Source organism: Poecilia reticulata, linkage group LG18 (genome assembly GCF_000633615.1).
Source record: "Poecilia reticulata strain Guanapo linkage group LG18, Guppy_female_1.0+MT, whole genome shotgun sequence".
NCBI lineage: Eukaryota > Metazoa > Chordata > Actinopteri > Cyprinodontiformes > Poeciliidae > Poecilia > Poecilia reticulata.
Window position 1 is genome coordinate 2575253 of NC_024348.1, and position 24818 is coordinate 2600070.

General features: G+C 39.5%; 1 protein-coding gene across 1 annotated transcript in view; it reads right to left on the reverse strand.

Moving 5' to 3' along the window:
• The window catches only part of nrxn2b (neurexin 2b), a 435854-nt gene that overhangs the window by 289325 nt on the left and 121711 nt on the right, over positions 1–24818 (reverse strand). The window contains exon 4 of the mRNA XM_017310305.1: positions 24478–24498. Within this exon, the coding sequence (XP_017165794.1) occupies positions 24478–24498 (21 nt within the window). The remainder of the gene's footprint in view (positions 1–24477; positions 24499–24818) is intronic.

The window sequence follows — 24818 nt, forward strand, 5'->3', positions numbered from 1 at the left end:
AATGAATCTATTGTGACTTTGTTGCCCACAAAGTATAACACCGCAGTCCCACAAATCCCACGGTGACAACGAGGTAAACCTGACAGCCGGAGTGTTTTCAGCCATTCGGTAATTACAAAAGGGGTCCGAGAGGAATGCCTCAGTCGATGGTTCAATTCAAAAGATGCCTGCAAAGCAGACAAAAACATTCTGGTGTAGCTCGCCCCCCATTGTGTCAGCTGCTTACAGTAATTATAAAGTGCCGCAACAAAGAGCTTCCTCCAGTGCCTGAGAGCCTTTCCTCAGGCTCGATTTTTGGAAATGTAATCTGGTAAACGTCAGCGACTACGATTTCATTACGAATGAGAGCAAAACTCTGTGGATATTCCGCCAAAGTAGAAAAAAAGAACAATTTTTTATTTTTTTTTGCAATTGTTGTGTTTACATTAAATGAGAAATTAAATTAAAATCACGTGAATAAGTTTGTTCATGGGATATATCATTAAAAATATGACATGCTGCACCATCATCCTCCAACTACTTCCTGTCGTCGTCTTCTTCTTCGTGGTTTGCGCCAGTGGCAAAATCCGGTTGTTGAAAAAGTTTTTCCATTGCAGTTTTGAAAAATAAACCAATTTCTATTCAGCTAAAAAGAAAAAAAAACTCCTCCTAGCACCAAACTATCAAAAACGAGAGCTTTCTTAAAATTCCCACATTTCCATTAAGCACATTTATTTTCAAAATGTCAAAAGCTCAACTACATGGTCAAGAGAAACGCAGCTGGTGTTCCAAGCAAGATGCATCTCTCTCCATTTGTCTTTACATGACACTATTCCACATCTTAGCACATGCAGACACTCATTTATGAGGGTTCCAAGCACCAGGGTCTAGTGGAGCAGCTCTTCCCTGATATCCAGCTCGTGGCTGCCAGCAGCTGACATTGTGACGATGCAGAGTTGTGAGTTTTATGTGGACAACGTCTTCAATAATGAATGCCGTTCATTTCAACTGTCAGGACAAAACGCATCTCTCGCAGCAGCCCGAGAGGGAAAAACACAAACATGCTCGCACAGAGCGAGACAGTGATTTAGAACATGCAAGCAGAAAGCCACACAATTTCAAAGAAAACAAAATTTTTCAAACTATGAACAAAAAAAATAAATCAAAGCAATTATTTTCTATCTACATGTTGGTTGACTTCCGGAGAACACCCCTCCACAAGTACAACCTTTTACATGCGGGTCATCGTCTTCACGGCCACTGTACAGTCTGAACAGGGCAACTGACAGCTCTGCAGACCCCACACATTCTGGACACACACACATCCAGGACTGTTTAAACTTTTACCTTGACGTCGGTGACAGACATTTCTATTTGTGAGAACTTTCCACCACTGAGGCAGTTTCTTCCCTCAGAATGTTTCTCTGATTAGCAATAAACACCTTCTAACCTGAGCATCACAACAAGCCTTCTCCCTTTTCCTTTGTATAGTTCTAAAAAGCTAAAAACAAATTTAGAAGCATATACACATACACACTGTTCCTTTTAAACTTTAGTTTTATTTCCTTTCAAACTCCAGCCCTCCAGCTCTGCTGTCCTGCAGCTGTCGGATGTCCCTCTGCTTCAGCCACCTGGCTATGTTAGCTCATTACTACATTGGCTTGTTGTACGTTTTTGTCTTTCAAGTACTTTGTTTTACACCAAACTAATACCAAATACGCTCAACTTTGACTTTTGTTGCTGCAGTGCCACAACTTCCACACCGAAGAGTGTCGCTATAGTGTCGCAATAGGATTTGTGACAGCAGCCTGCCATTGATTTAACGCGCCATATTTTGTTCAGCAGATATACAAATATCCAGATTAAATGTCCAGATTGCAAGACCTTGCAATCCGTTATTGAATGAGGGCAAAAAATAAAAATAAAAAATAAAAACTCTCTGTGGGAATCTGTTGAATATAAATATGAATTTTTTTTTTCATGTTTGCTGTGCAATCAAAGAAATCCAGCTCCACATGTGTCGCTTTTGCAAATAGCATCCAATCAGAAGTGGAGCGCTCACTGTGGGTGTCTCTTACCCTTGCAGACTAGACTCAGGAGCCACTTCAGTTATAAATGTTCTAAAGACACAGCAGAGAATACATGAATTTATTTTCCAACGACATGTTTTTTTTTTTCATTTTTCTTTTCTCCATGAAAAGAGAGTGTGGGCTCTCTGCAGCCACACAGAACTAATCACAACTTTTAAGTCAAATGAAATGTGTGGGCTTTCACAAGGCCACGGTCTTTGTAATTTGTTTCTGACCTACGCACGTATGATTGACTTCAGCCTGAGAGGGTTTCAACAGGCACACCACGAAGGTACAACATCACACAGGCATGTATTAGAGGTAATTAAGCCTGAGGCCTACATAGGCACTGGCCAGAAATGTACTTGATTTGAAAAGAACAGGGTGATTAGGCACTCATGGTGTGTAAGATTTGCTCTAGCCATTGCATTAGTGTCCATTAGCTTTATGTTAGGCATCGTGAGAAAAACGAAATGGACAGACACTTGGAAATTAATGCCTTAACATTTCTCACACTAATTTCACGTCTGAAAGTTGTGCTGAAATGTAGAGTTTATAAGAAAAGCTCCCCATTAACGTATTTATACACATATTTTTTGCACAAAAACCCAACATCTAACAGTGATCAGCCAACTCGGTAAAGCACGAAGAGCAGGAACAGCCGTCCAGTAAGGCTTTCTCCACTGACCGTAGGCTGCATGTTTCAGAGCCTTTAGTTCAGTTAAGCTGCACAGCTTCAGGTCCAAATGTTGACTTGCTTCAAACATGGAGAGCGTTGGAAGAAAATGCCTTTTGGCCCCACAAGTTCTGTATGTAGCTGAAGGAACAGAGGATGTCATGCGAGTAGTTAAAGTGACATATAGGAAGTCAAATACACTGGTAGTAAACCTATCACTGTTTTATACATGAAAGTAAACTACTACAGTAGTTCTCTGTGCTTTGATAATGAAGGTCAGTTAGCCTCTTACGTTCTTCAATGATAGTAAAATTGTCTTGGTGCACGGTTTGGAAATGTCTAGGTTTGTACAGATCGCCTTAATCCCCAGGTTAGTAAAAGCAACATGTCTGGGGCTCCATATGAGTCACAACGATGCCTGGTTCAGAGTCAAGATCCAAGTTGCAAAATGAATGGAAACGGGTGATGTGTGTGAATCCTAGTTGACTGCAGAGCTTCTCAGTTTGATGGATTTATAAGAGGAATGGGCCATAAGGCATGTCTTCATACATAAACCAGATAAATAGATTTCCTACAGACCCTGATGAAGCTGAGGAATCGGCAGAAGTCGGATGGGCAAGATGGTTAAATGTTAACTTCTTAAGGTAGAGAGGTAGTTAGGGAGCGATGACAAACATTCTCATCAGGGATTTACAGAAAACTTTATTTCTGAAACAGGAGGGAAAAGTAGGTAAAAAAAAAAAAAGTAAAAAAGTAAAAAAAGTAAAAAAAAAAAAAAAAAACACTAATGAAGGGAATCTGAATTGAAACCATCAAACTGTACAAGCAGTAAAAACACAACCAAAGAGATTATGTCCACAAACTATTGCTCAGGTTTGCATTAGCAACTGGTCTCTCTCTCAAAAAATGTTTTTATGTATTTCTTCTATATGGCTCTTACAGCTACTCAGGCAAAAAGGTATGATGAAATAGTGGAGGAAAAAAAAAAAGAGGGAGTGGGCTGTGTGCAGGGCCCTGAGATGAGCAGGAACATATTTAAGCTTTTTATAGCATCTATTATTTGCTCAGGGGCAAAGAATTGTCATGAAAAATGCATTAGTTGTGTGATGTCACCTGTACAACGGCAGACAAACAGAGGGGGGAGATGCAGTAAGACAAAAGGCGCAGTGCAAGGATGGAATGAAAAGCACAGTCAGAAGCAGGAGGCAGAGTGTCTCCGCACCTACATTTGAGAGTTGTCTCTTTGTATTAGAAACACCGATGGGGGCGCCATGCAGATTTCTGACTGAATAAGCGGGGAAGCTGAGCTGTGACTTCTCGTGTCGTGGTGTCTCCCCGCTCATCTTCAAATATTTTTGTCTTCAAACGCCCCCCCTCCCCCTCGCTCTGCGTGATCCACCCGGGGGTTTCTGTTTGCAGATGGGTGGAGTAAACACCTGACTGAATGTGGAGCAGAAAGTTCTTCAGGGTTTAAAATATAGAATAATAAATCAATTACATGTAAAAAAAATAGCTGCTTTTACTTGCCTGATCCTCAAATGTGATGCAATTTATGATGCAGCTTCTCTTGATAAATATAGCTTGGAATCAAATTCTAGGTGATATTCACTTTGGCACAACTCCTCATTTCTTTTTCCACATTCAAATTGTTTTTTCAAAAAAAAGACAGGAAAAAAGCTGACTGTGTCAGTCTCCTCCACTCTGAAGGGTTTAATTAGCTCAACCTGGCAGCACTTAGTAAGGAGCGTTCACTGATCAGAAAAATATTGGATTTTTGATTATCTGACCACCTGTCACTCTTCACGGCCGATCAAGCTGAAAATTGGAGGTTTCCGGTGACCAGGCGACTTCTCTGTGCGTTTTCAGAACTTGGTACAAAAAAATGCTGTTTACATGAGACTGAGAAGAGCATGGAGAGAAAATGTATGGTGATGATATATTGATGTTTAGGAAGATGGGGCCTTAATTTCAGTTCTCATCTCTTTTTTTTTTTGTTTGCTTGTTGGTGGGTTAATCATCTTGGGGTCAAATACAATACATTCAGAAATCAGCTTCAGCAGTTTGCAATGTTTCTCCGTTTATATTTGTTCCTATAAGTCACACCTCCATAAGATAACTAGGACACTTGTTAAGCATCATGTCTTGAAAATGTGCACCTTTTTTGTCCTTTGCATTTTCTACACAGTCTAAGACATGTAAAAAAGCTCATCTGTGTTTATGTAATCTTAATCAAGACATAAAAACTACAGGAAACGCTGGCAGCTATCGGTAGCTGTGTTTCCACTGACCACAAACCTGCACAAACTGATATTACGAAAATACATTTTCTGAATGGAAACAAGGCAATTTAGAAAAAAAATGAAGATTTCCCTAAAGTTTTTGAGCTACTGGCGAAAACGATGAAGACGACAAGTAGGCGGGGCTTGTCGCTTCAATGTCTGATTAAGACACAAGCGTCTCCTCTGATTGGCTGATGGGTGATGAGCGCTAGCGCCACGGGTGAATTATAAATATTTCACATGTAGCTGATTACAACCACTGCTGCCATGATTTTTAACAACTTATCATATGAAGAAGCTTGTTCACGTTTGATTTTAATTTAATTTATTTGATGGAAACAGCAATTGCGAAATCGTGCGTGTCTTTTCGACATTAGCAGAATACTGAAAGATTTGCGCACGTTTGTAAAAGAGACAGAGCTATTTTGTGGAGATATTGTATAGGAATATGTGTAAAAATGTGGAAAAGTGAGTCCTCCAGACTTTAGTCGAGTCCCAAATCACATCAGATCTCGATGCTGCAGGGCGCCCTTTCAGAATTTTTCTGAACCACAGCCTTGCAATGGGAGTGATCAAGAAAGGCAAGGCATACACAGCTTAAGGCTGAGGGATACCAAATATGTAAAGCATATATATGTAGAAAGGAGCGTGCTTAAGGTTAGAGCCATATGCTGAGAAAGTCAAATACGTGAAACTGTGTGCGCCGCCTGTTTGCATATAAAGACAGGCTGTGGGATTTCTACAACCGGCTTTGATTTTTACTGATACATACAATCTTTGATATGGTTTTGCTTGAAATCGAATAAGTTTGTGTCAACAAGAGTTTAGAATTTTCACACAAGTATTTGAAAGATGACCTAAAGCCCAAATGCAAATCAGACTCTGATTTCTCAGCAAATAAATGGGATTGCTTACCCTTTTTAAAACACTCTTATTCCCGTCTAGTACCAATTTCAAATTCTGGTCCTGCCCGACACTCTAGAAAAGTAGCTGTATAAAATAAAAAGATAAAAACACAGAAAAAAAATGTAAAGAGGAGCAGAAAAATGAAACCATTGGCACTGTGGCCCTCTCATTGTGCGCTGGGCAGATTTACTTTGAGTGTAGCAGAATGGAAAGACACAGAGTGCATTGACAACAAAATGGCCCACCTTTTTAAGTGGTGTACAAAAGAGACCTTTCTGTTCTGTTTAAAAGTAGGATCGATGCTACAGGGAACAGGGATCAATGTGGATCGCCTGGAATAATAGCTTAACTCTCAGGAAACAAGGACATGTAGCCTATAAGGCTGCAACAATTACTTAGAGCTCGGTATGTTGTGGAGTTTGTTTCAGTAGAAATCTGCCACAAGTCCTAATCCCTCCAAATCTGTTTGTGTAATGAGTGCAGAGCCACTTTATTAGTTCTCCCCAAAACATTAAGGATAAGAAAGAACATCAACATAAATTACTAGGTAGATAAACTTAATTACCCAGTAATGATGCAAATCTATTTTTTCTTTTTTTTTTAATACATTTTCAAAAGATTTTCTTATTTTATACCTTCAAATCCATAATGTTTTACGCATTAAGAAGCTTCCTCGTTGGACTCTTAAGCTAACCATGATATCTTTATGCCAATTAAGAGACACGCCTGAACCACTTGTTTGGCTTCAACAACTAATTGTAAAAAAAAAAGTAAGTGGAAAGAACCTGTTAATCACACTTGTGAGACTCGTCAGTGATTACTTTAGAGCAGGGGTCCCCAAAGTGGGTCCTGGAGGGCCGGCATCCTGCACGTTTTAGTTCTCTCCCTGGTGGTAGTAACAACCTTTTCAGCATGTCAATGTTCCTCTTAGGCCTTTAATGAGCCACCATTTGATCCAGGTGCGTTAAAACAGGGAGAGAACTAAAACATGCAGGATGCCGGGCCTCCAGGACCCACTTTGGGGACCCCTGCTTTACAGCATGTTTGCTGCACACTGTGAGGCTAATTGGGGAAAAACATCAGTTTAAACTACTAGGCGGTTGATTCCACAACTCTGGAGTTATGGGAAACAGCAGAAGTGGACAACAAAACATCTCAAGCTACGTAGATGTCATGTAAGTTTCAAACGGCTGACAGACAAAATGGTGTTGCCTGGTCCTGTGTTATGTCCTGTTGCTAATAATGAAGGGTGTGTAGTAATGTGAAGGTTTTTATTTTAAAGGCAGCTGTAGTTCACTACATTTGGAGGCATAAACACACTGACCTTACAGTATATCTAGTTTTTTAAAATCTGTGAAGTTGCATGTTTTTGAAGCATGGCACCCTGGGAAAAAAACCCAAAAAAAAATGCTTAAATAAATCTGGCCAAAAATGTTTCTTTCAGTCATTAAAGACCTGAAATTTGATTCTGACTTTGGACAAAAACATTTGAGTTGTAAACCATCACTGCTGTATTTCACCAACATGCTAGTTGTGTCCAAAAGAGATCAGCTGAGACATGAACTGCAGCAGGCTGCTGATTGGACGGCAAGGATCAGCAAGTCGTATGCACTTCCTGCTTTGTAAAATCTGAAAGGTTTTTATAAAGTGATCGTCTAAATGAATGATATTTCTGTTTGAATTGGTACGCACAAGCAGTTCAACACATTTTCAGAATCTTCCCCCAGACTCATCCGGGCCGGGATCTACTGCTGTTTGGCTTCTTACCTTATTAGGATCAGATATTCACATGAAATATGAAAGTCAACATAATGTGTACAGAGGGCAGGATTTAATCCAAAATGAATTAACAACTCCATGAACAAACAATGCAATCTTTGTTTGGACAGGTTTTGTTGTAAAAGCTCATTTACAGGATTACAAAAGACAAAAAAAAAAAAAAAGAAAGTGTGAAGTCATCTAATAAGGTGACAACTCGGCAAAGGTTGGAGTCAATGTGACTGTGCTGAAGTTACGTTTTACAATCGGTCTCAGTGTCTCGTGTAAACCAATCTTCACATGGCATTTGCAATAGGTGGAGTCAAAAAAAAAAAAGATAATTCCTCTGCCCTTAACACAGCAGACCTCTGTGCTGACCTCATTTGTAGCTCTGCAGTCAGTTTAATGCGGTGACACCCAGCTGGAATCGGGTCCGGCTCGCCCATATCTACAGCTTACAGGATGGCTCAGAAACCGAACGCAGCGCGGCTCGACGGAGTCAGAAAACCTCCTTCTGCTCAGTCCAAGTCCACATTAGACAATCGGATGATATCCCACATCATTAGGGAGATAAAACAACGTTCTGGGATCGATATTGATAAGTTCACTCTGGTTCTGCTACCCCTGATGAGAGACGGGCGTTTCGGGGAGGATGGCTAATAACATTAGCTTATAGATGAGGGCACAAAAAAGGCATGTAGACAAACAGAAATCAGCCACATTGTTGCCTAATCAGAGTTCTCTTTAGCATAGAAGTGGGGAAAAAAAATACTAAACCGAAATAAAAAGCAACCTTTTCTATGTCCTTGCATAAACACAGCCATTATCTGGGTGAATAATTATTCGCAGTGTGTTTGGATGCTGATTACAGCTTCCCCCTGTTGTGTGTAATGGGAGGGAGGCATTCGCTCATCAAATATGGATGAAATGGATGTTGATAGTTTCCATCATAGCGCTTAATCATGGCCTTCGGTAAACAGCAAGGGCAGTTGAACGTGATAGGCCTTGATATGGTGACAGTAACAACATGGCCGTTATGTAAACACCGGCGTAGAGGAGCAATGTTTGACAGGGACGCTCCACTGCTGGGTTCAGTTCAACATATATATATATATACATATATATTGACAACTGGTGACACTGAAGAGTTGACAAAGGAATTTTTTTTGGATAAAGACTGAAAACTGATCTCAAATGACAGATGTCGCTTCATTTGTCATGTCTACTGCAATGGATTGGACTCAATGAAACTGGTTATGCGGTTCAACTGCACTACACACAATATGCTGGTGACACTTCAACTGAAGTTGAACAGATCGCCACTTCGCAAAAAGATTACAACTTTGTATGACTGCTGATGAGCTAAAATTGAGACTGTGCCACAATTAGCGAAGCCAAACAGTCGGGGATCAAAACACCAGCCCAGATTTAAACACCTATAAACACATTCACACACCTTTTATACCTTCCACACTGAAACTGATCCTGTTAGTTTCTCAAAATGTTGATGAAATGACTTTCAGCTGAACACTACGGAGGCCCCAAAGGGCAACAAATCACTAAACACAACTACAAATTGGAAAAACACAACGTCATATTTAAAAACACAACGGCGTTAACGAAGCCCAAATTTAGAACGACAACGTTAAAAATGGAAGTGGTAGGGGTCAGAGGGAAACCTGAGACGTTGCCGATTGTGAGACACCACTTTTGACTTTACAACTGGAAATTATTCAGGCATTTGCTCTCCTTTTGTTTAGACAGGCAGGCAGACAGTCACAGCACAAGGTAATGAATAAACCCAAAACAAAGCTGTACGTCCCAACTCCAAATATTCCCGGATAGCGGTGGCTACGTTTGCATTACCGACAACAGTCATGCTTCAACAAACGCGCTAAAGCCAAAATAACTTCAGATTCTAAAACCAAATCTGTCGTAGTCTAATCAGCGATGTTCCAGGTTCTCTCCCGTTTTTGAATGCGTTGTGTTTTTCAAATTGTAGTTGTGTTTAGTGATTTGTTGATGTGGTGTGCACTTCAGGGTCACCTAGAGAGAACACACCTTTTCAACAAACAATAGCATGTCAAGCAGCCCTGCGGCTCCACAAGCTGCATTTTCCTTCGGATAATTTAGATATGCTCTGCCAAAGAAATCCACAAATGGACACATTTTCCACAAATAATTTGGAGTTACATTGCACAAAAAAATCCACAGAGATTAAACTGCAAATGCTTAACAAAGAATAGTCTGGTGTTCACTGTTTATGACCAGTACAATAAGTCATCTGGTAGAATTGGAATATTGTTCTATAATATATAATTATTCTACCCGACATGTAAGCTACGTCCCTTTGTCCTCATGATGCCGTTTGGTCATTTAAAGGAGACTAAATGCAAATGCATGGCTCATTTCCCATTCCTCTTTACCTTCCATTACATAAAATCCCAGTAAATTTCACAGCAGATTTGTGTTGAATATGCAGCAAAATGTAAAAAAATAATTCAAGAGACATTGAGGCTTCTGCTAGGAACTGTGCAGCTAGCTTTAGCAAGCTATGTACACCCAAAAAGTAAAACAAAAAACCCAAAGACAAAAAAAATAAATAAATAAAAAAAGAGAGACCTCAAGAGAAAATAACCTCCAAATTTCCATTTGATCTTACTCCTGTGTTCAAAAGGCAGGATCAGTGTCAGGCTAAGGTCAGGAGTACAAGGAGAGACCCACAGAGAGGAGGGATCAGCCGCAGCACCAAACCCATAGTTCACGTAGAGGACAGATCAGTTAGTGAGAGCAGAAATCAGAGTTCAGAGATGAACACAAGAATATGATTTCACTCTCAATCAGCGCGGCAGAATAAAAGTGCAACATCAGTTACACGTCCCCACGAAAATGCCTCCATTAGGTAATTACGATGCAGGAATGAATAATGCTCACTGAATGCCGTGGTGTTTACTTTAAAAAAAAAAAAAAAAAAATCCATTATGTAAGGTAATGAATATGTATACAGTGAAGTGGCCGGTGGGTGAGCAGGCGTAGTGTTTAGTTTGCTTTTAAAGGGTGCTGCTTGCCTTTCAGGCTTTTTTTTTTTCACATTCAGGATAAAAATCAAGGTTTTGTGATAAATGGATCCAGTTAAGGCAACCAACAAACTGTACAGAATTTAAACGCTCAAAATTAGTTTGGATTGAAAGTGAAGTGTGGTTTACTCAGAAACAGACCCAATGTCTCTTTTTCATTTTTCATTTTAGAATCCATATTTTGCTTTTCGAGGCATTTTCTTTCCTCCCCTCACAGATTTATTTTATTTTTTTTACCTTGCTGGTATTGAAGTTTGTTCTGCATTGCATTTATAGCAATTCATTACTAAAGAAGAAGGATGTATTTTGTGTTAGGACCAACATTATATAACTGTAAAAGGCCAAGCACATTGTGATGAAATCCCCCAAAATCCCCAAAAGATGAAAGGAACAAAAAAAAGAAAAAGAAAGATGGCCGGTGGAGCTGTGTGAGACTACTGTTGGCATGGCTGCCACGTCCCACCGCTCTGACAACTAATTTGCCCTAACATTTCAAGAAAAAGGTCAGACAACCCTCTGGCCAACTTTATGAATAGTGTGTCGGGGCCTTGGCTGATGGAAAGGAGAGGCGGAAAAAGAAGACAGGTAGGCGCTCCCTTCATTGACTTAGTTCAAGTAAATAGTGTTGTTGTCAATGGCCAGATGGAAACTGCTCTGTATCCTTTGGATCATGAGCGGAGGTCTGACCTTCTTTATTCAACTGGACCACTCGCTTAAAGGGACAGTACCATGTTTTCCAGACCATTTTATAGCACAGTCAAGTTACTATGTCACTTTTAGATTGTATAAAAATGCTGTATATATAAAACTTGACTTAAAATACATTTTACTTTGCAATTTAATGCCTTGAGAAATTGGGCCTCTGTCTCTTTAAAAATCCCTGCTCCTTCTGAAAATCCGCCTTCAGGAAGTCATAAAAACATGGCTCCTCTATCAAGCATTTAGCAATGTTTCTACCAATCTATGTAGCTCCTACAATGAGCTCAGCAAATTAATTATTTCACCAGGTGTTTGCTAATTGCTGCAGGCTAGTCTGAAGGAGCTGAGTGGGGGAGTCAGAAGCTAGAAACTTGGAAACTGCAGCATCAAGGAGGAGCTTCGTCCTCGTAGGCGGAGCTAGGTCCACCCACGTGTTTTTAACAGCTAAATGGTTGGCATGGAGATAAGGGATTTCTCAAACATGGATAAAAGAATCAAGGCAACACTCTAGGTGTGTTTCTGATGAGGGAATAACTTCAAGATGAAAATCTCAAAAACTTCACATAATTCTGCCCCTTTCAGCTGCTGAATTGTTCAGTGAGGTTTCTGACTGTGGTAAAGAATTCCAGCAAATTCTGCGTGCGCACAGAGGTAACACCCTTCGCCAGTTCACGGCTACGCCTTTAGTCTAACAGGATGTTAATAAATGTGCTTTGACACACTTTCTCTTGTGCTATATTTTCACTTCCAAGAAACTCAAACGAACAGGGACTTTATTCTGCTTAGGGTTGTGACTCTCGCAGAAGGAGAAATCTGCTTCCAAGAGAGTGGGCGGCTGCTGGACTCACTTTAAACAGCTGACTGTACAATCCGACCAACTCCGCTCCTGAGAGCCAGAGAAGGGGACAGGACATGCAGATAGAGAGCAGTAAAGAAGAGCTTCATTCACTGCCTGGGAGAGATTGCCCAGAGAAACACAAAGCAGAGAAAGAGGGAGAAGACTCTCTCTGAACTGGTACAGCATATTTAGGAATGAGCTGCATCAAAATCCGGTGATAGCATTGGACATTAAGATAAAAGATGAATTCAGCTGTTGCATATAACTAGGTGTCTTCTTCACCGATCACGTTGACCGTTCAATTCCCTGGATTCTGCTTGGATGGGGCCAACAACACTTGTTCAATTAAAGGCGAAGGGGGCAGGCTGAGCTACTTCATTATCTACAAGCTGGTCCCCAACATTGATCAGCATGCCTGTTTGACAGCTCAATTTATGCCCTGCACAATAATACTGTCCCTTACTCTCATACGCAGTCAGTAGCTACCATCACCCCCTTTTTTCCCTTTAGTACCTACGCGGAGTGACTCAACGGTCACACGGCAACAGCTCTTTTTCAGAATGTACTTCGCTAGAGCTCCAATCAGTCAGACTGACAACATGAAGTCAGAAGACAGCCAGTTACTGATTGGCTAGAGGGTGGAGTCACTGGCTGTGTCACAAGTGAAACTCCATAACAAGAATTAGCCCCTGTAACACGTGGAGACGAACATGGTAAATTTTCATAAATTAGTTAAGAAAAAATGCTCAAATGCTTCTAGTAAGCCCAGAAATCTGACGCACAAACAGCGGTGGATGACAAATCCACCTCTTTTGACCCACTGGTGGTTATATTTTGCTTCAGAAAAAGAATCTTATGGGATGCTGGAAAAAAAAAAAACTACTGTTGTGTTCAGGTTGCAGTAAAAGGAGTTAGCCTATCAGTGAAGGTATTCAAGCCTAAAACAGCATCTCAATGCTAAAAATGTAGCAGCAGCACAGACGTACCCAAAGCTAACGTCAGCATCCACAGTCCACACGTTTAAGGGATTTTTTCGGAGAAGTTCCTAAATGATCAGGAGTTCGTGAAACACTTAAAAGCTGAACAGGTGGAACAGCACTTAGCACCAAATGATGGCTGAATAAACAAAACAACCGATTAAAAAGTATATGGTTTTAGAGGAAAATTACATAGAGCTGCTACCTCCATCGGGTTCAAATCTCATGTTTGCTCGTGGGGACCAGCGAACGCGACTCTCGGCTTTTAGCTCATGAAATCACACTGTCTGCTGCTGTAACTGGAAAGATCTGCAGATTCACTCAGATGTCAGGTTTTTCCATTAGCTTTGGTCTCACTTACAGCTCTCCGCTAGCAGTCTGTGCTAATATGCACAAACAGACCTGCTGACTCTCTGGCTCCAGAGCACATCTCTCTGCATCTAATGCAGCTGCCATGTGTTCCGTTGGTGGCTGTTGGAGGTGAGTTTTTAACTAACTGAACCAGGAGCGTCAACAGCCTTGGACTAGACTGCCTTCATGGACCTTTTCAAGACGCGTTTGTGGATTTCATTATTTGCCAACTGTCAAGTCATTAAAAAGGTATTTATTTTCAGTTTTCCAGTGATTTTTAAAAACAAAATGTATTGTTGATTTGAAGATGAACATTTTGAGACCATCTGTTTCACTAAAACTGGTATTCCACTTAATTCCCTCACTTTAAAAAAAATAAAATACAATTCTGAATAGATTTAAATAATGTCAGCAAGAAAACTGGCTGACGTGACTCACAATCCCAGTTTCTTTTTCATTATTTAAACAAAAATATTCAACATAAAACAGCAGACATAGATCACAGAAATTCAAAACTACAAAAAAATAAAGCTCACAAATCAAAAATGAATTATGCTTTAATGAAAAACGTCCTACAAAAGGTCATTCACTTCAATATGTGAAGCCACACTTACATTGATTGTGTATGTTTTCTGTAACGCAATGTAAGATTAAGAAGAATCAGTCAGTATAGTCGTTTTTCTTGTAAATACTTTAAAATGAAGTTTGATAGATGGTCTAAATTCGGCTTCCTCTACGAACCTCTAAGATACATTTCACATCAATTTCTTTTTTTTGCTGGTTTTTATTTCATTTTCTTTCTTACAGTATTTGTGCGCGAGACTAATTCAGTTGACAAAATGAAACCTTGTCCAAACTAAGCAGTCATTAACAATGAATCTTTCTGAAATATTTAGACCACGTCTCCTTCCACTGGTAGTTTCATGTCTGAACTTTTCAGCCCTTTTATCCCCTCCCAGCCGTGATTCACGTCAGCTTGTTTTCATCTTTTTCCTCTTTGCACTCATCGTTTTTGCTCTTTGACCCCAGTTTTTTTTTGTTTTTTTTTCCCTAGACAACCTTTCCCCCGCCCCCTCCGACGCCTTTCCCTCTCCTCCTCGCTTTGCGACCAGGCTCGGGTCGCAAAGCGACCCGAGCCTGAGTGGCATTAAAGCTCCTCCTCTCCGATCCTCTCTGGTGACAGATAAATAAATAAGAACTGCAGGGACCCAGGCTTTGTGGCAGATGCTGAACAAATTTATGGTGTTTCTGATAACAACTCATCATAGTGCTTGGAGCACACTGACAGCATGAGCGGCGAAACGCCACAGAAAAAAAGAAAAAGAAAAAAAAGCAGTGGGGTTTCTGTCTATACCGATGTAAAAAGGACAGATCAGCCATTTATGTTTTTAGATGCCTATTTTGTTACTCTATCAGGTCTGGCTCTGCACATAAGAGTCCCAAACAAACACTTTATACAGATAAACCATAAAAAAGAAGCAGCATATAAACTTTGGGTTGAGTGAACCTGACTATCGACCGCCTTGCAGCATAAGAACGCCGGTAAACAACAAGGTTTAAAAAAAATGTTAGTCAAAAACAAGAGACACCTGAACCCCGGAACACATTGAAGATGTTTAACAAATATGAGGTTTTTTTTCTATTTCCAACAAATCAGAATATCCGTCGAAAAAAACAGTTTAAGATCCTGTTGTTCAAGAAGAACAAACACAAAAACCGTTTCAAACTGCTACATCTTTCACACACCACACAGCTATGGTTAAGCTCAAAATAATTAATATCCCCTCACAGACTCGGGTTTACAGTGCTCTGAACACCACAAACAGGTTTCATCTGGCTGTAAATAATGATAAAAAAAAAACATTTTTGGAGAGGCCCAGCTACATTTTTGAATATCATCACCTCTCTGAAATAATGGCTCAAGTCATTTTTGCAAAAAGAAATAAAAAAATAAAGTTGCCACTTATTTTTAAGTCAATGTATTTTAGGCACACACACACACACAAAAAAAAATCACCTTCGGCAAAAAATTACTGGGGCGATTATTTTAGGCCGATATAATGAAGCATTTAAGGGAGCTAAACATTAGGGTGATGGCAAGGAGAGCTTACAAAGACAAAGTCGAAATACAAGAGAAAACATGCAATAAGGTGATCAGTAATGTGAGAAGGCTCTGTTGCTCTCCAACTGCAGCAGAACTTCGTCTATTTGTGGTTCAGTATTTGTAGATTCCAAATTTATTGCATTTACTGATTTGTCAAAAAGACATTACAGGTTGGAAAGTTGTAATATTTTGACACAATGATACCCGACACGCTATTGGCTGGTGTTTGCACAGCAGCCAATCCAGGAGCAGCATTATTTTTCCTTGGCGCTGATTGGCAGAGAGAGAAGGCTTCCACTGTGTGTGTTAAATCATATTAAGGTCTACATGGCGTTTTTAAAATAAGCTGTTATAATCATTTCCACAGGGAGTCTAAAGGATTCACAGATCTGAGCTATTCGCAGCTGGTTCATTGTACATGGTTCTGTCATGTTTTGGAAATGAAGCTCGTCTAATATCCCATCAAAAAACAAACCTCGTCAATAAATGAAAATACTATTTAATCTAATATTTGGCATATTTATACATGGTAAGGATCAGAATGATCATTTATAGAATATTTTCACATCCAGAGGTGTTAAATCTGAACTACAGACTGTTGAGAGGCAGAGGGAATGAGGATCCAACCAACAAACAAACAGCTTGAATTTTCTCTCCTAAATACTGAATTATCTCCAAAGAAGCCCATGCTGAGCAGCAGAGTGTTTACTATGAAGCAAGAAGACTCTTAATTGGCTTCAACGACTTAAACTTCAGAGAATTTGACAAATCTCTTTAGATAAAAACCATCAAATTAAGTAGAATTTCAGAGAATACCACTGATAGTTCGAAATTTACAAAAAACAGTTTTCGCTGCAAGTTTAACCTTCCAGAGAAAAATTATTCAGCATACAACCAATAACAAACCCAGGTTTAGTTGCTTCAGTCCAAGAATAATGTCAGTATTAAGTTAGATATGAACGAACAAAAAACAAAACTTTTTTCAATAAAAAATTAGACTGAAGTGGTTTTTGGATTGTAGTTTTGATTTATTTGGCAACAGAAACACTTTATGAAGGATGAGCAGATATTAAAAAATTGGATGGATGAATGGATGGATTTTTTATTTAACTTTGTCATTTCAGGACAGAATGTGGATTAACAAAAAAAACAATTGTAACATTTGAGTTCCTCATAACTAAAGACAAGTGTGTCTGTGTTTCCACACAAAGTGAAACTGACTAAGGATGCAGAGGGAGAAGGAATTACTAAAGTGCTGCCGTGATTACACTGGCCTCATAATCCCCATTCCTTTGGGCCTGGTTTCACTTTGACGGCACAGTTATTTCAGGTTAATCACCTTCTTTGACTATTTTTTTATTTAAAAACCTCTGTGTAAAATCTGGAGGGCTTGTAAATGCTTTCACAAGCATTGAATTGAGGACTCAGGTCTTATACTTGTTTGCCTTTACATATATTCTGATAGTTTAGCAATTGAGCAGCATCAGAGTTCAGGGAAAACAAATGATAAAAGGACATGTTGTCCTGTTAAGTACACATGGTAGGCACCAGCCCCTAAACCCCTGCTCCCCTCTAATTCATTAAAGCTTCATTACGCTGTCCACTCCACAGACATAAATAAAGAAACTCCCACGAGAAGCTCTGCAATACGCCTCTTAGCTCAGCCTCAAAGCGCAACTCGCAGCAAAGGAACAACGAGAACAGAGGCAACATATGGAAGGAAAGGAGGGAAACGCGGCCAACGGACTGCGGCAAGACGAGAAACGTAGAGCTGCCTGGCGCCAAGGAGGAGAAAAACGCAGAATAAAATGGCCGACGGCCTGAACAAAAGTAGAAATTAAATCTGACTGACAGACGTGGAGATCAAAAACAGGCAGAAAATAGGATGACTGTGTTTTTGACTGGAGTCGGTAAAACAAAAAAAAGAGATTTACTTTCATGTTAGAAGAGAAATGCCACATTTGAATAAGCATTTAAATGTTGTCAGAAGCTCCACTTTGTAAAAACAATGTGAACAATTATACCGTGAAATATGCTTAATTTGATACTTTAATTTAATACATAATCTGCTTTCATTAAAGCAATTTCATTTAATAAGCTTGTGTGTGACCAGGAGTGGAAGGTAATCAGAGGAACTTCACTTTGGAGACCAGCGAAAAAAAAAACTCATGGAGGATTCAGACTCTATAGTTGTCTCCCATAGAGGGAGGCTCGTTTTGGAAGAACCTTTGTCACCTCACCCAACTCAAAAGTTGAAAGAATAGTTTCAGTTGACAACAATCTTATACATTGCGATTGCTTACAGCAGAAGCTCCCAAACTGTGGGACGCGCCCCCTAGGGGGACACCGTGTGCCATTGTAGAGGGGGCGCGGGATGAATGAATGAAAAAGAAAAAAAAAAAACGCTGTGTGTGCTGGTGTGTGTGTGCGTGTGTGGAAGAGTATAACAGGGAGTCTGTAAGAGTCTCTCTACCCTCCCTCCCCCCAACACACATCGTATAACAAGGGGCGTCAAACAGGGAGTCAGTTATAAATGTTAGTTTTGTAACTAATATTTTGTTTGAGTCTGATTGTACAGTGAGCAAATCATTTGATATTGTAAGCAAAAGTGTGAGTCTATTTTCAGTTGATGAGACCTTATGACAAAGTAGACCTTCGGTTTTCTCCAGGGTCAGAGGCAACAACCAACCATGGATGGCTGAAGTTCGAGAATACTTGGGATCCCTTTTAAAAATACTTATAAATGCCTGTTTTAATAGGTCAAATATTAATAGCTCAAATGTGCGTATTAACATGCATTAATACACACAGTGGAAATCTGTCTTGGCACTACTCCAGTAGCTAACATGAGCAGCAGCCAATCAGTTCAAGGAAAATGAAGGCATTAGTTTGGTTGCTTTGCAGAGCAACACCTTGTCTAGTAGCATTGCCAAGGTATTGAAACTTCCCGATCTCCATTGTCAAATATTTTCGATGTGTTCTGCAAAAACATATGCAGGTAGGCAGATTTCCCGTCAATATCTTGGGAGTTGCATTCTAGAGAAAAATCCATCAAGATTGAACCACAAAGTTCAACAATACAAAATATGGTGTTTATGTAACAATTTTAAGAACATATTGTAGCCCAATTTATGTGTTTTTGGTAGTTAAGAGTGAAAGTTTCGTTGGTCCATATATGTTTCAAAGGATGCAGTCATGTAGTATCACACGTTGGTCTGCATTTGAGTCAAAGCCTGAATATGAAAACAGTGGTTCCCTTTATCTAAGGTGTTCCTAACGCTACACACAGAGAGAAATGGCCTTCTGTTTTCACCAAGAGTACAATTTTACGTATTGTCAGGTTATTTCATCATGCTACCGCACTTGAAAGGGACAGACATCTAAAAAAAAAAAAAAAAAAAAAAGTTCTATCAACCGGACTCCGCTCAATCACCAAACTTTCTTTCTTCCTTTTATCATTTATTTTCAGGCAGGAAGTGAAAGGTATTTTTCAGTCATTTAATCGGCAATGTTTTCAGATGAAAAACCTCCAACAAATACCACAGGCAGAACACATGACTGGGTTTTAAATAGTCTATGCTTAATCTGTTAATGACAAAAGACCATTAACATCAGGAAATCAATTTTCATCAACAGCACTAAACTTCTCAAAAATGATGACTGTGCTTAAAATCCATACAATACTCTTTCACAGAAATGAAATAAGAAGAACTCCAATTACTTTAAGAAGCTATAAATATTCACCAGGCATGTCCTCATTATGGGTTTAATGAGTCTCCAACAAAAAATTGTTTGCTTTTTGCTTGGTATGGGGTGTGTTTGGGCCACACCCTACCGAGCAATTAGCTCTGTACCAGCATCAGCAGTAGCACCATCTAAGAAACATCAATGCCCAACACAGTGTTTGTATGATTAAAAGTTCCTTCCTTACCGGCTGCCTCTCTAGTAGTTGGAAATGTCATCATTTTAAAGAGATCCCCACTTTTCTGTCTGGTACTTGTTGGACTTCTTCCATATCTCACCAGCTGTGCATCATCTCCATTGTCCCCATTTACACAGCAGCTCACTACAGATTGGTTCCTACCTCCCTACTTCCAAGCTTTGGCTTTTCACACATAGATTAAATTTGAACTCTTTAGCTGTGGAATAATCCAAGTCATGTTTGACCATACCAAATGTTTTAGACATTGAGCAAATTCTCCTAAGAGTTATTAATAACCATTCTAGAACTCCTCAGTTTTGTGCCTACAGGTTAAAATAAGCATCAAAAGAACCTTTTTACTGTTTTAAAAATAGAATAAAGATTTACGAGCCCAGAAAATTCATTTGTAAAACCTGCTGATTAGTCTTTCAGGTTTTAAACTATAAAACCTAAAATGAGATGGAAACCACAGTTTCATTAGTCAGTCGTTGTATATTGTAATATTTTCTTACAGTCTATCGTTCACCATCCGGAGGAGTCCTTGACAGCAGGAATATATTTATATTTTCATATAGCAAAATCTCTTGAGATCTCTGATATTTGTATGGTGCATAGAGGCAGATGCCACATGTTCTGGTACTGAAAAAGCTAGTTTCTCAAAAAAAAAAAAAAAAAGTTGCCCATTTGATTGCTCAAGTACGAGTTATGACAAAAAGAAAAACATCCACGTGAAAAAAAAAAGAGAGTTGTATGAGCATTGAAACTAGTATCTGGCATGGTTGGACCTGAGAGAGCTTAATCTCAACCCAACATCTGGCAAAAAGCAGGGCACACAAAGGAAGCTCCCTACGGTCTGAACAGTAAGAGCAATTTGCGAACGGCAAAGGGAGACGCCATTTTATCCTCCGTCCCATTGGTCCAGTTTTCCTTTTTCAACAAGGTCACGGCGTGTGTCTGTAATCCAGCCTTTTCAGTTTGCTACGTTCAAAACGTTTATCTTCCTGAAACTGATTGCTTTGTTTGTACACAACTAATCTCCCTGGAATTCAGGAAAACATGGAGAGGCTCGTATCACTCAATGAAAAAAAAAAAAAATACCACTCTTATGTGATGTTCTATTATTATATTTTCTCTTTGTCTAGACTTTTAGCTAGGTCAGGCTTGGTTATGCAAGTCAAAATATATATTATTTTGCACATTTGGTTCCTGAAGTAAAACTACACACAACATCCACAAGTTTAGCACCTAAAATTCCAAAAAGAATCATAACGAATGTCACTGTTTTTGTTCACCAACCCCAACCCTTCACATGAGAAAGGACCATCAAAATAAAAGTTACCATCTATAAGGTTGGTGCCGGCCCAACCAAACTGGCCATAGGGACAGTTAGTCAGGACTCTTTAGCTCTGTTAAGTGACTGAATTATCTCATGTTTTTCCCCTTTTAGACTGAAATGTCACTTATTCTCTAATATCATAATTTACGTGTTATTTCAACAATAACTGAATTCACCAGTTTATAGGGTACAAACTGATTTCCTATTCCTACCTGCTGTGAACACCAACATTTTTAGCATTTAAATAAAGCTTTATGAGTATTAGTTGTTATAGGAAAAAAAATCTAGGTTACTACCAGACTGATATGATTACATGAAATCACTACATTTAATATCTTCTTTATATGCATGCACACAAACATGTACACTTAAATAGGAACAGTTTTGTCTATTGTTCTGTTTAATTTATCCTCGCCAAAATAAGAACAAATTTCATAATCTGGTTTGGATGATCCAAAGTAATCTCTTGAATCTACGGGCTCCACTTAAATAAATAATCTTGTATCTCTGCGACCTCAGCCTCTCTCTGTTGTTCTGCGGAAAAATCAGTTATTCTCTCCCCTGGAGAGGAAGATTAAGTCGGAGGCCTGCATGGCTCGGAGAGAAAAGATCATTAGCCTTGACCAGATTGATTAAGATCAGTGTGGGCAGCTCAGGACATTGTTCACTCAAACACAGCAGCTGGTCACTAAATCCATCATCTTGTCCCTGTACCCGGATTTTTATTTTCCTCTTATCCATGTTCATGGTCATGGACCAAACTGTACCTATGCACTGGAATAAACAGTCTGGTTATACTATATGTGGGAAGACAGGCAGGGAGACTTTGGACTCAGGAAGATGTTTCTTGCCCATTATGTTCGATGGAAGAGATAGTTTCAACTATGGGGCAGTTTTAGGGCAAAAATGAGACTATTGCACCCCCAGTGGTGGCTACTTACTGAACGTACTGTACCAGTACGTCAGTTGTTGGTTGAAGACGAAGCAGATACCAGCAACTGAGCAACTGACACTGATAACTGAATGTTTGGCCCTGGGAGAAGGACGCTATTCACTTGTGTTAGCATTGGACAGGCTAACGACTAGCATGCCTAGGCTGGTCAATCATTAGTTTGCGCACTTTCTCTACCATTCATTAGCACAAATAGGCTACTGCTAGCAATAGGAGATTCTAACAACTACCTAGATGGGTCACTCACTGGTTTACCCATTTCTTCTGCTGTTTATTAGCACAGCTAAGCTAGCATTAGCCTTCGATCGGGTAGGAACTAGCATACTTAGGCTGGTCACAAGAAAACTGAATTGAAAAAATGGTTGGCATACAACGCAAGAGACAATCCAATGCACTGATGTGTTGACAGAGTACTCTAGTGTGACACCAAACAAACATACCACCACTTTTTTACTACCTTGAGCATCTTTAATTGGTTCTAGTTTAAAAGGAAGTAGGTACTGCTGGTTGCGCGGTGCGGTAGTCTTAAATTTGGCATCATCTCGTACCATGTTGAACTTCTGCTCTCTTTTTCCAACTCAAAACCTCATCAGTATTCCAACACTTGTAGACGGGTCAGAAAATTGAAGCGTCTCATTTTTTTAAGTGTTTCTCTTTTTTAACGCAAGTACTCCATTGCAGACACAATAAGTCTACCTCACTACCACGAGCCAGTTAAACTACTGCCATGAGTTTCAGTTCTTCTTTTTTCTTTTTAACCCAAGGAAAGAACACAAAGCAATGAGAGAAAATAACAGTGCTTACAAAATAAAACTACTGATATTCTGACCACTGTCCTCTTAGTACAACACGTTTATTCACGTATTTATCCATGAAACAATCAAAGTATTTCAAGCTTGCCACTAAAACCAGCAACATATCACAAGCACACCATGAACTGTGAATATATCCTCAGTCATCTGCCACTTCTTGGCCTTTGCATTCTCCCTGCACCATCAGTCGGTGCCAGTCTTCCAACCTGCAGCCACCGAACCCAATCACACCGAACACAGACTCAAGTAAACCCTAAAGACAGAACCAAAATGGAAAACTCAGAGACATTCATGAGTTTAGTCTGAGAATCAATAGACCTGAAAACGCTCCTCTGAAGAGGATTTGTTCACCAACAAAACTCCTACGTTTTATTAAAAAGTCTCATCTTTTCATAAAACAGATAATGATTAACTAAAATAAGCTAGGCAGGGAACTACACCGTTTGACAATGCTTTATGACATTCATCAGAAACTAACCTACCGTTTGATCATAGACTTGTCTACTGATCATAAACCAAATGCAAAATATGTCCTACTCACTCATTAGTTGCGTTTCCATTGATTTGCGCAAATTGAAGTTCTTTAAATAAATTCAATTGATAGAAACGTGCCAATTTTGAAAAGGCACAGTTTTCACTAAAAAGATTTTTGTGATAGGATGAGGCGTTTCTTCTGCCATGATTTTTAATGACTTATCGCGTGAGCAAGCTTATTCACCTGTGATCTTAATTTCGTTTCTTATTTTATGGAAACACAGTGATTGCAAAATAGTTTTTTCAACATCAGCAGAACATCAACAAAGGTTTACGTACATTTGTAATGGAAACGCAGCTAATGATAGACTCCCTAAAACTAAGTGGACTGCGCATGTGAAGGAAAAATTGAAATTAAGAGACGGAACTTGCATCTGCAGACTGTACCGTATGTAGCATCACAACCGACAGCAAGTCTGGATTGGAAGAAGGCTGTGGGAGCAATAACACTGCCAACATTCCTCATAGATTCAATCTTTAGGTTTAGATCTGATAATTTCCCAACAAACTCGATGACATTTGTCAGCTCCCACCTCTTAAACGCCAAGCCATGCAAGCACAGCGAGACGGCAGCTCTGACGCTACTTAACCAACACCTGCATTCCCTTAAACAGTTGAAGCTCCTCAGCTGCAGAGGTGAAACAGGCAAGTGTCTGCAGACATACAAGTGAAGACTGATCTATCCATTAATTCTCCTCTATCCAGCTCAGGCTTAGTGCCTGGCCTAAGGGCTTAGGGCGTCCCTCAGGGGCCCCAGCTAAAAGCATTTGTTCACCTCTGAGGGGAGGAGAATGAGGGAAGGAAAGTAAAGTTGATCTCTAAATCACAAGTTTTCTTGTTATTTTCGATGAAACATTGCTGACTTCAATACACCTCTGTGCGATTTACGGTTTTGCATCTTCATAAACAAATCACAACCAAAATAAAATAAATAGGAAAAAAAAAATTTTAAAAGTCAAAAATAAAGAACCATATAACAATAAAAAAAAAAAAAATCACCAGATAAAAAGGGATCGATATGATTGCAAATGTATCCCTTTTATCTCGTTCAGAAACTTGAATTGAGGCCCCTGGACGTCACTTCAAACCGCAGTCCAAACTGACAATGCCACCTCTGCACAGATTATTAACAAGCACCCAGCATCAGCAGCCATGACAGCAGTGGGGAGTGCAATCAGACTGCCTGAGGAGAAAAGCATCGGTCTTACCTTCCACAGCATACTCTTCAGCTTCGGGATCCAAATGAAATGCATGAAGAACAGGGGGAGAGAAAAACACAGAAAACAAGTCAAATCGTCTTCCAAACTCATGACTTTTTTAAAGAAATATCAAACAAACAGTAAATACATGTAACCATCAGCCAACCATGACCAAACCCACTCCCAGTACGAGCTGAAGTACGTAGCAGGGATGGGGATTTATTGTATGATTTATTGAAATAAATTTGATTTATTGCCGTCATAATAAATTCCAATTACTGTTTAAACTGTCTGTATTGTCGGTATTGTTAATATCACTATTTTCTCCACTGTTCAAAGAGTGTCAATAC